The 14,186-nt window shown below is 41.7% G+C and overlaps 1 protein-coding gene across 9 annotated transcripts in view; it reads right to left on the bottom strand.

Annotated features, from left to right (window-relative positions):
- The window catches only part of LOC146863858 (uncharacterized), a 343,419-nt gene extending 331,250 nt beyond the window's left edge, over window positions 1-12,169 (bottom strand). For 8 of the 9 annotated variants that reach the window (XR_014976576.1, XR_014976580.1, XR_014976577.1 and 5 more), the window contains exon 1: window positions 11,877-12,169. Coding sequence is in view for 3 of the 9 variants with exons in the window: in XM_085640690.1 (XP_085496816.1) it covers window positions 11,877-11,966 (90 nt within the window). In the remaining 6 variants the exon portion in view is untranslated. Of the gene's footprint in view, window positions 1-1,473; window positions 1,627-11,876 lie in introns of all 9 variants that reach the window. The other variant, XM_085640693.1, reaches the window with a different exon arrangement.
- Between the last annotated feature and the right edge of the window lie 2,017 nt (window positions 12,170-14,186).

Here is a 14,186-nt window from a genome sequence, read left to right as displayed (position 1 = left end):
AGATCAGGAAAATACATTGTCATCAGCAGATATCACCATTGATAATGACTTGGATGAATGTATTTTTGATCCAGAAGAAAAATTTGATCTGCTAGAAGATTTGGATGATGACAAGGACCAACCATCTGCTTCCCAGGGAATTGAGGACCCCTTTTGGGGACGTGATGTTTAATCCCATCACTATTAAAACACCCACGCAGTGCAGATTGGTGGTCGTTCGAACACGTCTTTAACTTCTTAAGCCTTTGGGTCTAGAAACCCCTTGATAGGGACACACGCAATCTCCTTAGAAGCGAATGTCCTTGACCCTCCACAGAGGACAAGGTGTGCACCACAACCAACTTGGACCCCGAGATTATAAGCTTCTTATTCAGATTTGCAAAGATCCTAGGAGATGCCTGAAACAATCTCAAAATAAACTCTTGGGTATTCTAGGTCCCCTTACACGCATCTTGGATATGTCAGAAGATGCCAGGAGAAAACATATACCTGTTAACATTGAGCTACTAAGAGGTTGGGCAGAGAGAGCCTTATGCATGCTCGGTAATGCAAATGCCAACCTCATTATGGAAAGACGTAAAGCCGTCTTGATGAGAAGAGATCCCAAGCTGGTAGACCTAGCTTCAAAGGAAGAAACTAATCACACTAATGGGCTCCTGTTTGGAGAAAACTTCATTAAAACATTGGGTACATATGTTTCAACCTTCACTGCCTTCAGCAAAGCGAGGTTCAATATGCATAAGGTTTTTGGCTCACGCTCACTTTTTGGAAGAGCTGACAGAAGGGGACCACCTGCCAGCCGTGGATCCTTCAGCTCCCAATTCTACCAACAAGAATACAGAAACCCCCAGTATGTTAGCCTCCGTTTGTCTTTAATGAGATCAAGATTCTCTCTGCATAATAATTGGAGAATCGTCATTTCATTACAAGACCGGAGGCTACCATTATGTATGCTCGAAGCTGCTGAGAGCTACACTGCTAACATGCTCTATTGTTCTTGAATAAAATTTTGCAAAGGTGTTGGTGTTAGAACAATCACCTGCTCTAAGAATCTCCGAAAGAGATCCTACTGACCAGAAAACCTTACTAGACATTGCCCCTCTAGATGAGTGGGCCCCAAATCTTGACAGGTCTATGCCAGCTTCACTCATTATGGTACGAATCCATCTAGCTAAAGTTGCTGAAGAGACTGGTTTATGGGGTTTAACATAAGATAAAAGCAGTTGATCAACTCCATTCTTTCTAAATTGTGCAATCTTGTCATCATAAAATTTTATGTATCTTACCACACACAATTTTTCACAGTCGTTGAAAAATGAATAGAAGACAGATCTAGCTTCTAAGGAAGATACTAACCATACTACTGGGCTCCTGTATGGAGAAAACTTCATTAAGGCATTGGGTAAATATGTTTCGACCTTCACTGCTTTCAGCAAAGCGCAGATATGTGTAAGGTTTTTGGCTCACACTCACTTTTTGGAAGGTCTGACAGAAGGGAACACCGGCCAGCCTTGGATCCTTCAGGTCCCAGTTTCATCAGCAAGAATACAGAAACCCCCAGTCCTATTGGAGTGGTTTCTGCCAGAATTCAAACTTCTACCCTCAGAAGGGCAGGATCCCAAGAAACTGTGGAGGAAGAACAAGATACTCTACTCAAGGTTATAAAGGTGAGCACCTCCTCTTTTTCAACTTTAAAGTAGGGGGCAGACGAAGACTCTTTGCCCACAATTGGGAAATTATATCTCACGACCCTTGGTTCTTAGAAACAGTTACCGGCTTCAAAATAGATTTTAGGCAAACACCCCATCAAGCCAGGGAGCCGAAGCAATTACGCTTAGAAGAGGAGAAGATTACCCTTATAGACATAGATGTAACTCAGATGTTAAGCAAAGGAGCTCTAACAATAGTAGGCAACCAAGACACTACACAAGGTTTCGTAAGTACAATATTCCTGGTAAAGAAAAAGGACAAGGGGTGGCGACCAGTCATAAATCTGAGATACCTGAACAGATTCTTAACTTACAGGCTTTTCAAAATGGAAGGCATTCACTTTTTGAGAGATGTCCTACAGTCAGGAGATTGGTTAGTAAAACCAGACCTGTATTTTGAGTCCAACTCCTTTCATTACTTGTTTGATAAGAGAGTTACTACCTATTGCTAGATTATTCACTAAAGCATGCCCAGATGAAATTGCAGATCTGTAACAGTTTATGGTCCTATAAGAGAGACCAGAGTTAAAAAGGGTTGCTAAATAGTTTGCTATCTGCTGAACAGGGACCTCCACGGGATCCAAACTCCACTCCAGACACCAACTGCACCACTTTTTCCACACACCCTTATATCTTTTCCAGGTTTCTGGAGCCCAGGACTCATCCAATAAATTCTTAGCTTCTGATGAAAGTTCTGAATATTTATTGGGTCCCTTGAAATCCTCCAAACAAGAAGGTTCATTTTCCCTTCTAAAACAAAAGGGTGTTCCTCTCCCTTTGGGTCCTGAAGCAGGCCCAGGGATGCTAGAACTAGATGAAGAATATCTATAGCCAGTTTCATTACTCCCGGTAACCACACCTGGGATTTCTGGATCACAAGGATGATACTGCTAGACTCTACTCTCACCTTCCACAGGACTCTCTTGACTAACGAGAAAGTGGGAAATGCATAGGCTATGTTCCTGGCCCAAGGTTGAAGAAAATCATCTATCGCTGCAGCCTCTGGGTCTGGTTTCCAGCTGAAGTAGGTTGGAACCTGAAAGTGTAATCTGCTCACAAAGTGATCTATCTGGATTGGGCCCCATAGGTCCTGAATCAGAGCGAAGACTTCTGGATGTAACTTCCAATCGCTGGAATCCCTCAGGAATCTTTAGTTCCAGTTTGCTCTTACATTTTGTTTACCTGGAATAAATTCTGCTCTTAGGATAATCTTGTGTTCCCAACAAAAATACCGTGGGGGATATTCTCAAGAACGTGCAATAATCATCGCCAAAATAGGTTAACGCAATTTCACAAATCGCCGTCTATCGTGGGAAAATAACTCAGTGTCAACGTCACATTCTCAACATGGCGGTAACATGCGATAGTGTCCCCATAACGCGTCAAATGTACGCGACAACATCACGATACAAATCCAAACACGAACCTGAAGTTGCGTTGGGCCCAACTGCGATAAAAAAATCAGCGATAAGCAGCATCACGCCTGCAAGTCCCACAAGTCAGGCTACAAAAATCTGTATAAAAGCGGCAACAAAAAACACAAACAAAACCAAAACAATTGTGAAGCACAATGGAGGTAGTTGGAGCAAGTACAGAGGACAACCAGAACCCCACAAGCCCCACGGAGGACCTGCCTGGGACCCCTGTGTCAGGGAAGAGCAAGGAGAAGAAGAAGAGGAAGACGCAGTACAGTCCGCAGGAAAAAAGGATCCTGATAACAGAGGTGACACTGCCACCATCTAATTGCCATTGGTGACATTGTCAGCACTAAATGAGTGATGTGCTAATGCAGAGGAGTCACACCGGGAGTATGTCTTGGAATGAATTTATTTGCACATGCTGTGCCTGTTGTCATTTTGTCCTGTTCCATGATTGCTAAGGACAGTCCCAATGTGATGTGCTCATGTGAAGAAATTGTTAATGATAGTGTCCCTTCGGGCTATTCCTGCTGCAACTGCACTGGGGTGTGGTCCACCTGCCTCATCCTCATCATCATCGTCCGGTGCATCTGGCACATTGATCCATGGGGCATTGTGCAACACACAACATGAAATGATCATCTTGCACACTATTTGCGGCCTGTAAAGGAGTCTTCCACCTGTGATGTCTAGGCACCTGAAACGTGACTTCAACCCGCCAAATGAGCGCTCCACAATGCCCCTGGTGCTTTTGTGGGCCGCATTGTACTGCCTCTGGGCCTGGGTGTTCGGGGCTCGGAGGGGTGTCATCATCCACAGGCAGAGTGCATATCCTTGATCACCTGTGACAGGGGAGAGAGATGTGTCAATCGGTGGTTCTGCATTCTGTGTTGGCAGGCCTGTTAGTATATTGGTGTGTGATGTGTGGGACTTTGGGATTCATGTTTGACATGTCTTGCATGTGGCAAATGAACGGCATCCATGTGTATCAAGTTGCCTCACAGCTGCTCCTCAGTCCCCCTGAGCCTATTTACTTGTGTGCGCAGCGCGGTTGCATCACTAAGACACACCATTGTCATGACTGTCTTCGCATGTCCACAAGCCTGACAACAACACTGTGATATTGCCCGTTGAAGGTAGTGGGACAAGTGCGTGTAGGCCTATGGTGAGGATATTGCGGACACAGAGACACAAGAAGTAGATGCTTTGGTGGCCATCACGGAAGTGAATCACGCCCTGAGCCCCGGGCTATTAATTTCCACTCCTACGATGGCCCAGCGCACTCCGCTTACAGGAGGGGACGACATAGCTACATGCCCAAGGTCTACCCCACTGCCTGAGGTAACATGGTTTCGGCCACCACACGACAAACACCAGCAGTATATGTCCACATGGACATGTCTGTGCTCTGCATAATTGAGTCTGTCCAGCACATCACCAGCTCACTTGGATTGTATGACATAATTTCGAAAGACAAAAATTTGACCTACAAAAATATCGCAACAAAAATATCGTGGTCAAGAATATCGACATCCTATCTACAACATGGTAAGTACAAAAATATCGATAATTTAATATCGATGTCAAAAATATCGTAATTCAAAAATATCGGTTTTTTTTAGTTTAAAAATATATGTAAAATAAACCAAATAATACTTATAAATCAAAGAAACATAATTAAATATATTGTATAATATGTAAAATGTATAATAAATATATATAATTAAATGAAACTTTAATGAAACATATATATATAATATATAATATATACACTTACTTAATAATTACTTTTAATAATAATTTCTGTAACATATAAATTATTAAATATTTATTTAAATTACCAATATATCTATACACATAAAACAATAACATTAATAAATATTAAATAATTACATATAGCAAATAATAATCAATAATTTTAATTTGAATAATTTTTATTATTAATTATATATTACAATAGCTAAAATATTACAAAACATATTTAATATCAGACACAATAAAACTACTAGTCCAACTTCAAAAAAAACAACAGTAAGGAAAATGTTGGATAGCGTAGGGGTAAAAATAACTATTCCAACTCCCGAGAGTGCAACAGTAGGGAAAACATTGGATAGCGTAGGGGTAAAAATTACTATTCCAACTCCAAAGAGTGCAACAGTAGGGAAAGCGTTGGATAGCGTAGGGGTAAAAATTACTATTCCAACTCCAGAGAGTGCAATAGTAGGGAAAGTGTTGGATAGCGTAATGGTAAAAATTACTATTCCCACTCCAGAGAGTGCAATAGTAGGGAAAGTGTTGGATAGCGTAAGGGTAAAAATTACTATTCCCACTCCAGACAGAGCAACAGTAGGGAAAACGTTGGATAGCGTAGGGGTACAAATAACTATTCCAACTCCAAAGAGTGCAACAGTAGGGAAAACGTTGGATAGCGTAGGGGTAAAAATTACTATTCCAACTCCAGAGAGTGCAATAGTAGGGAAAGTGTTGGATAGCGTAAGGGTAAAATCTACTATTCCCACTCCAGAGAGTGCAATAGTAGGGAAAGTGTTGGATAGCGTAAGGGTAAAATTTACTATTCCCACTCCAGAGAGTGCAACAGTATAGAAAACGTTGGATGGCGTAAGGGTAAAATTCACTATTCCCACTCCAGACAGTGCAACAGTAGAGAAAAGGTTGGATAGCGTAGGGGTAAAAATTACTATTCCAACTCCAGAGAGTGCAATAGTAGGGAAAGTGTTGGATAGCGTAAGGGTAAAATCTACTATTCCCACTCCAGAGAGTGCAATAGTAGGGAAAGTGTTGGATAGCGTAAGGGTAAAAATTACTATTCCAACTCCAGAGAGTGCAATAGTAGGGAAAGTGTTGGATAGCGTAAGGGTAAAATTCACTATTCCCACTCCAGACAGTGCAACAGTAGAGAAAAGGTTGGATAGCGTAGGGGTAAAAATTACTATTCCAACTCCAAAGAGTGCAACAGTAGGGAAAGCGCTGGATAGCGTAGGGGTAAAAATTACTATTCCAACTCCAGAGAGTGCAACAGTAGGGAAAGCGCTGGATAGCGTAGGGGTAAAAATTACTATTCCCACTCCAGATAGTAAAACAGTTGGGAAAGCACTAGATAGCGAAGTGATTCTATGAACATTATAACCAATTCAATAATTTGTTATAAAAAAATTGCATGTTAACAATGTTTTAAAAAAATAATTATTATTAAATACCAATTATGTAAAATAAATATTTAAATAAATAAATTTAAATTACATCCCACACTATTCCCCCTTTAACACACAACACACTACACATACAAAATACACAATAGATTTAAATATCAATTTATCTCTTATTTACAATTAATAATACATTCTTTATAATTAATATAGTTATTAATTCACTAATTAATACATATTAACTACGAAATTACAAATATTCACCTATTAATTATTAATTAACAATACATTAATTAGCAATAACAACAAATAAAATACAATAATCAATTATTTATATTTACTATATTTAACTAACTAATAACAATTAATTAATAATAATTACAAATAAATAAAATATATTATTATTTATTTTATTTTAATTACATCCAACCCTATTCCCCTATAAACCCACAACCCACTACACATAAAAATTCACATAATTAATTTTAATTATCAATTAATCACTTAATAAAATTAAATCACCAATTAATTACTAATTAACAATTAATTAATTAACTATAACAATCAATAAATATTATTAATAAACTAATTATAATTTATATAATTAACCAAATAATAAATTATTTTTACAATTAATAATTAATTAAAAATTATTTAATCTATTAATCAAATTAATTACCAATTATTAATTGATTACCAATTAATTAATCATAAATACCAATTAAACAATACATATTAATTCATTAATTATAATTACATTACTTCCCACCCTATTCCCCTATAAACCCACAACTCACTACACATAAAAATTCACATAATTAATTTAATTATCAATTAATCACTTTATAAACTTAAATCACCAATTAATTACTAATTAACAATTAATTAATTAACAATAACAATAAATAAATATTAATAATAAAGTAATCATAATGTATATAATTAACCAATTAATAAAATAATTTTACAATTAATAATTAATTAACAATTAATTAATCAATTAATTACCAATTATTAATTAATTACCAATTAATTAATCATAAATACCAATTAAACAATACATATTAATTCATTAATTATAATTAAATTACTTCCCACCCTATTCCCCTATAAACCCACAACCCGCTCTGATACTAAAACGCTAAATTAAATGTAAAATAATTATAAATCTCTAAACATTTATTTTTAAATGTATTAAAATACATTACAATAATCTTTAACATACAAATAAAATACATATTAAATGACATTACACTAAATAAATATCGATATTATTGACATCGAAATTTTTACTTACGATATTACTTACATCGATATTAAGTACTTCGATATTATTAACTTCGATATTACTTACCTTGGGATCGATATTCTGTCCATCGATATTCTTGACTTCGATATTCTGTACCTACGATATTAAAAACACGATATTATTGTAGGTCGAAATTTAAAACTCGATATTTTGGCTAAACACCCTCACTTGGCATTGTGTTCATTCTGATTCATGGGTCACTTGCCTCCTGCGCACATACTTGGTTCCCACCTCTCACCACATCCTGCTATTGTGTGGCAGAGGTGCCATGACGTGGATGGTGTGTCTACATGGCTGGCCCCTGTTACCACAGTTCCTTGTGTTGTCGTGTCTGGTAGGTGGGCATGTTGTTTGGCATGTTATATGTGATGTTGTAATGTGTGCATTCCCACAGTTGTGAGTTGCAGGGTTGTGAAGTTGAGGTGTGTGGTGTGTTTATTTGGTACTTACCAACGAGCAAGTGCCATCCTCGAAGCGCTGGTTGATGACGGACTGTCGGAAGATGTAGGAATCATGCACACTGCCTGGGTAGTTGGCGACAACGTTGGCGAAGAATTCCCGGTGGTCCACTATTGCATGCACATTAACGGAATGCATGTGCTTTCTGTTGCGGTAATTGTATGCAGTGTCGGCAGGGGGCACAAGTAGGGCATGTGTGCAGTCAATTGCCCTCAACACGTGCGGGAAGCCAGCTATGGCGTATAAGCCTTGCTTGGTCTCCAGCTGTTCTGGCGCAGTGTGGGGGAAGTGAAGGTGCCGCAGTACCAAGCTGATGATGGCATCCAAGACAGTTGTGATGAACTTTGATAGGTCCGGCTGTGAGACTCCTCCGACTCTAGCGGTTGTTGGTTGGAAAGTACCAGAGGCCAACAGGTGCAGCACAGCCAGCAGCTTTGTCTGCGGGGGGAGGTTCATTGTCCACTGTGTTGCTTTCCGTCAGCCTGTGGGCAATGTGGGTCAGGATGCGGAGGATGGTTGTCCTTTTGAGCCTGTAGTGGGCAATGACTTCCTCTGGCGTTAAGTCTGTGAGGCCGGTGTGTTTTCGAAAGGACCACTGTCTTCTGCTGCTCTGCCTCTGTGGTAGTCCGGGGGGGTGGGGGGGGGGGGGGTGGAAAGGGAGGGGTCAGGGGGGCGGTCCTGGGGCTGGTGGCGGTGGGTGTTGTGGGCCACTTTGGTCTCCGAGCTGCATGATCGGTGGCTCCATGACATGTGTAGGTCTGCCGATGTGGCTCTGGGCTGAGCTCCCCTTCATACTTCTTCCTGCTTAACACCTGTAAAAGGCAGGTGTTCATTCCCTGCTGCTAATGCGCCTTATCGCCTGTTTTGGGATCGCATCGCAGATCTGGCTGGTCGTTGAGAATATCGCAAAGTGGTGTTTTTGTGTTTTTTGGCACGGGAACGCCTACTCTGCATCTCATTAGCGTTAGTTGTTGCTCTCATCCGTGGCTATTTTTTTGGCGGAAGCCATCGCTGGAAAACTGGCGATAACGGCAGTTTGCACCAGCTTGAGAATGAGGCGATAATTCTTTCACCACTTTTGCTGCGCTAAAGTGCTGATAACTCGGCGATAGGTCCTTGAGAATATGCCCCCATATTTGTTGTGGTAAGCCTGAGAGTACCTCGGATCTTGCACCTCCTAATCTGTTTATATAGCAAACTGCTGTGAAATTGTCTAAGTGAATCAGAGTGTTTGAATTCTTCAGAAGGTCCTTAAAAGCTCATAACAGAGTTCAGGGCCGACAGCATTTTTAAACAATTTATATGAAGACACTGTTCCTCTAGGGACCATCCTCCCCCTGTCTATATTTCTCCTAAGCGGGCTCCCCGTCCTGTGTTGCTTGCATCGGACTCTATTATAAAGTCTGGCACGTTCCCGAAAATGGCCCTGCCGTTCCATGCACCGAGGTTGTTTGGCCACCAAGGTAAATCGTCTCATGCATCTGGTAAAGGGGAATCAAGTCTTTGTACCATTGCCCTTTCCTTAGACCTAAGGTCTTTAGTCTCTGTAATCCCCTGTAGTGCAATGGGCCAGGAGATATGGCCTGGATGGAGGATGAGAGGAGTCCCAAAAACCTTGCAAGGTCTCTGAGCAGTATCGTGTCCTTGGATAAGACTGACCACACGTCTTTCTTTATCTTTACCACTTTTTTGTGTGGTAAAATCAGGTGGGTTAGGACCGATCTACCTGAAAGCTTAGGAAGTCTACATTTTGAGTGGGAGTCAGAATCGACTTCTCCTTATTTATAATGAAACCCAGACTCTCCAGAAGATTCATAGTCCTAAGTAAATGATTGTGTACCTCTAATCTGTCCTGTGACATAATGAGTATGTCATCTAGGTAAATGATTAATCTTACTCCTCTCTCTCTGAGGTAAGTGACCACTGGACGAAGTTATTAACAAAAACTTTATAGGCACAACTAAAGCTGTTTATATGCCGGATCATTTTATTTTTATTTTAGAAATTGTCTTTAAATTAATTAAATTTAATTTGATTGACTCAGGGCCCAAAGAATATTTAATTCCCTCATTCCAAGTAATGGTCAGGGCATTTAGCTATCCGCAATGTAGTGCTCAGGTGATGTGATGTTATGCTAGGGCTTTGTAAGGAAGTGATAGAGTAGAGGTACACCCACCCAAACATTAACGTGATAAATGTGACATACCAACAATCTTACTTTATCTGCTTCAAGATAACATTGAGGCAGTAATTGTAGCTCCAGTTTCTCCTCTGGAATACCCATAGTAACATGCACAACGTCTTAATGCACTATTCAGTATACAGTAGGCTTTGACCTATGCGAAAGTGCTCTGTATTGTGGCTCCAGGGAGGAAGTCCTGTATGGACCAATTAATTTTAAAAGGCCCAATACAGTAGCAAGTGATGTTACCAAGCTACATCTGGGAACAGTAATCAGGAAGCACCTGCCAAAGGCACAAATTGTCTAGTACATAATTCTGATGGCCATGTCACGGCACAGGAGGAATTATGTTTTTCACCTCTTCTGGCACATGAGCTTTAAAATGAATTGTTGTGTAGTGGGCTGTATTTAGGTTTTGGCTGCAGACAGCTTTAGTTGTCTGTTGGCAGCCCTATTGTTTCTAATACATGCGTATACGTAGAGTGGCTTTTAGGATGGTCCCTTTTTCATGATTGGATCATTTTGTTGTCTTTCTCTTGTGACTTTTTCGGATCTGATGACTCTCGTCCCTATTCTTGTGCAATAATAATATTAATAATTCCTGTTTGTAAAGTGCGAACATATCACCCTTAAGGGTTTCAAGGCACTGGGGTACATCGGGGAGATTAAGTGAGCTATTTTCCAGAGTCACATGATACTGAGCTGACCTGCCGCTGGTGCCGGGATCAAACCGTGAGCCCCGCTCTCAGGAGTCAGCCGCTCTGGCCTCTGCGCCCCACCTCACCCTGTGTGCGAGAAGTACTTTGACATCACAGTGTTTTGATTGGTTAAGTTGTATTCTTCCATTGATTAGCTGATAGTTCTGTTCCATTATATTGAATTTAACATTCCTTGAGAGGGCATGTGTTTTCCTGCTCCCCCCCCACCTGTCCAGTTGCCTGCCACTCTTGCATGCTCTCTTTTTACTCTCCACATTCCCGCCCCCTGATACTCCCCATGTAGCTCCTCATCCTGCTCCAGTCTTTCTTTTGCTTTCAACTCACCAGTCGAACATGACAATCAACTATTGCTAGAGCAGTAACTTAAAAATGGCCACTTTCCCTCTTTGACCTCCTTTCAATTGCAGGTCAACCCTAGAGGACCACTGATGCAGATAACCACAGGTACAGAAGAGGTCAGTGGTAAACTCTGTTCAAATGGTGCCTGTGTGTCACACCGCTCCTTAACTGTTTAATAAACCTGCTCCACTCAATACCCTGCCGTGATCCCAAGGATCACATCTCAAGAAGTACAATACGTAGTCCAGGGAAAGACATAAACAAGAATTGTTAAAGCCACCTAAATGTATGATCTCCCAGGAGGATATCTCATTATAGTCACAGATAATTAGCTAATTGGGTGGACACCGCTGTCCAATCCCTTTACTTAAGAGAGTAGCATGTGAAGTCTTTAATAGGAATTGACAAAGGAGACAATGAAAACTCCAAGACGACCACAAGACCCTCCTTCTCAAATGCATGTTTGTGGTTGAGACACATTCCACAGTCCCCAATACTTTGATAAATCTGTAGGTAGATTAGAATCTTTGGAGATCTCAATGCTTACTTTCTCCTGGATCTGTGGTTTCCATACCTTAGAATATGAAGGTGGCGGTCTGTAGTCAGCCTGGTAGGTGCTGAGCCCCGTCTCGTAAACAACTCCGGGGACCCCGAAGAGAGACATTTTGCTTAGCTTGCTGTTGGCTCAGCGCTCCTTCTTCTCAGACTCCGATTACAGGGTATATGGGCACAGACATAACTAACTAAGGGCAGGGTCAATGAGGAAAGCACAGGAGCACCTTGGAGGAAGGGAAACGGTACTGGGAAGGATGGTTCATAGGGGCAGGTATGAAAGGCAAGCAGTTACATTAGCATGGTGAGCATCAAGTGAGGACAGGGAATGTAGCACAGAGACTTTATTGGAAAGCTTTTCCTGTGACGTCGCAGGTGATGTCACAGTCAGCTGAGTCAGCCAAAGTTCTGGTAGATTATTAAAGGCTGCAGGTGTGAAGAGAACTTAAATAAACATTCAGATTCATTATGTGGCCTTACATGACAGAGGAGGAGTGAGTCCTTGGTAGAAAAGTACAGTTAGAGATATATTTTCACTGGATTGTGAAGAATGATGGACAGGCATGGAGTCCTTGTGTTGGTTTCTGCATCATTGGATTTGCTTATTTATGTGGAATTAGTTGAAAGAATCTATGTGACTGATGAATGAAAATGTAGTTCATCTGCTGGATGCAAATTTACTACTTTTTGGAATTTTCAAAAATGTCCAGAAATGTGCCTCAAAAGCTGCATGAGGTGCATATCAATCAATCAATCAGGGTTTTATCGAGCGCGCTACACAACCTTGAGGGTCTCAAGGCACTGAGGGGATGAGGGGTGGAGGTGCAGATCCGGATCAGTCGAAGAGCCTGGTCTTGAGGCTCTTCCTGAAGGGGAGCGTCTGATGTTAACTGGGAGCTCGTTCCAGGTCTTTGCTGCGATGTAGGAGAAGGCTCTTCCGCCTGCTCTGATTCTGCAGATGCGTGGGGTCTCTGTCAGGGCGAGGTCGACAGGACGGAGGTTCCTTTTGGGTACGTGGAAGGAGACTCTCTCATTGAGGTATTTGAGTCCGATGTTGTGGAGGGATTTGTAGGCATGGGTGAGTAGCTTGAAGGTTACTCTCTTCTCGATGGGGAGCCAGTGCTCGTGTCGTGGGGTTCCGAGGTTCCAAGTCTGGCTGCGGTGTTCTGCATGGTTTGGAGCTTGTATAGCAGGGTTCTGTTGATTTCGGAGTAGAGGGCATTGTCGTAGTCCAGTCTGTTGGTTATGAGTGTGAGAGTGACGGTCTTTCTGCATTCGGGGGGGATCCACTTGAAGGACTTGTGGAGGATGCGGAGGGAGTTGAAGCAGATGGAGGCGACGGCGTTGATCTGGCGGGTCATGGTGAGGAAGGAGTCTAGGATGATGCCGAGGTTTTGGGCGTAATATGATGGAGTGGGTGGGTTTCTGAGGGCGGAAGGCCACCAAGTGTTGTCGTAGGTGGTGGAGGAGGGTCCGAGGAAGAGGACCCCTGTCTTCTCAGAGTTGAGCTTCAAGCAGCTGTTGTTCATTCAGGCTGCGACGTTCTTCATTCCTTCCTGGAAGCAGAGTCTGGTGTCTTTGGGATTCTTCGTGAGGGAGAGGATGAGCTGGGTGTCATCGGCGTAGGATACTATGCTGAGCCCATGCTGACTGACGATGGCGGCGAGGAGGGCCATGTAGATGTTGAAGAGCGTGGGGATGAGCAAGTATCCTTGGGGTACTCCACAGTTGATCTAAGTTGATTTGGAGTGGAAGGGTGGGAGTCTGATCCTTTGGGTCCTGCTAGAGAGAAAGGAGTGGATCCAGTTGAGGGCGGTGTTATGTTATGTTTTGTAATGCATTGCTATGTTTACTGATTAGTGTCTCGTTCCATTTGTGTCGTCTCTTGTTGACATCACGTTCCATAGAACATGTAACGTGGAGCGAGCAAGAAGACTGTGGACAGTTGCCACCTGAATGTGTTACCGACCAGACCTGTTATTTGTACCTGCCTAATTCTTCAATAAATCTTTCACTACTAAGAGCCTTCGCTGCCTTCATAACAAATTTGGCGACGATCGGGATTTTGATGGACTGTGTTAAAGGAAGGAGGCTATTTTTTTCTATTGAAAGTTTTGTGGCAGAGTTTACGCTGTAGTGACATTCTTCGTTTCGAAGGAAAAAAAAGGAGCAGATCAAGTGTGGCCGATGCTAATGAGGATCTTCTACCACAAATCTGGTGAGCGACTTTACTATCTCTTAAGATAAATTGAGGAAAATACCTTAAACTAGGCCTCCGTTACCACGTCGAACACCACTGTTCAAACACGGATTGCCTAGCAACGTTCAAGTT

Source organism: Triturus cristatus, chromosome 2_1 (genome assembly GCF_964204655.1).
Source record: "Triturus cristatus chromosome 2_1, aTriCri1.1, whole genome shotgun sequence".
Classification (NCBI taxonomy): Eukaryota; Metazoa; Chordata; class Amphibia; order Caudata; family Salamandridae; genus Triturus; species Triturus cristatus.
Note: the sequence above shows the minus strand (reverse complement) of the source record. Positions and strands in the feature narration are given on the sequence as shown.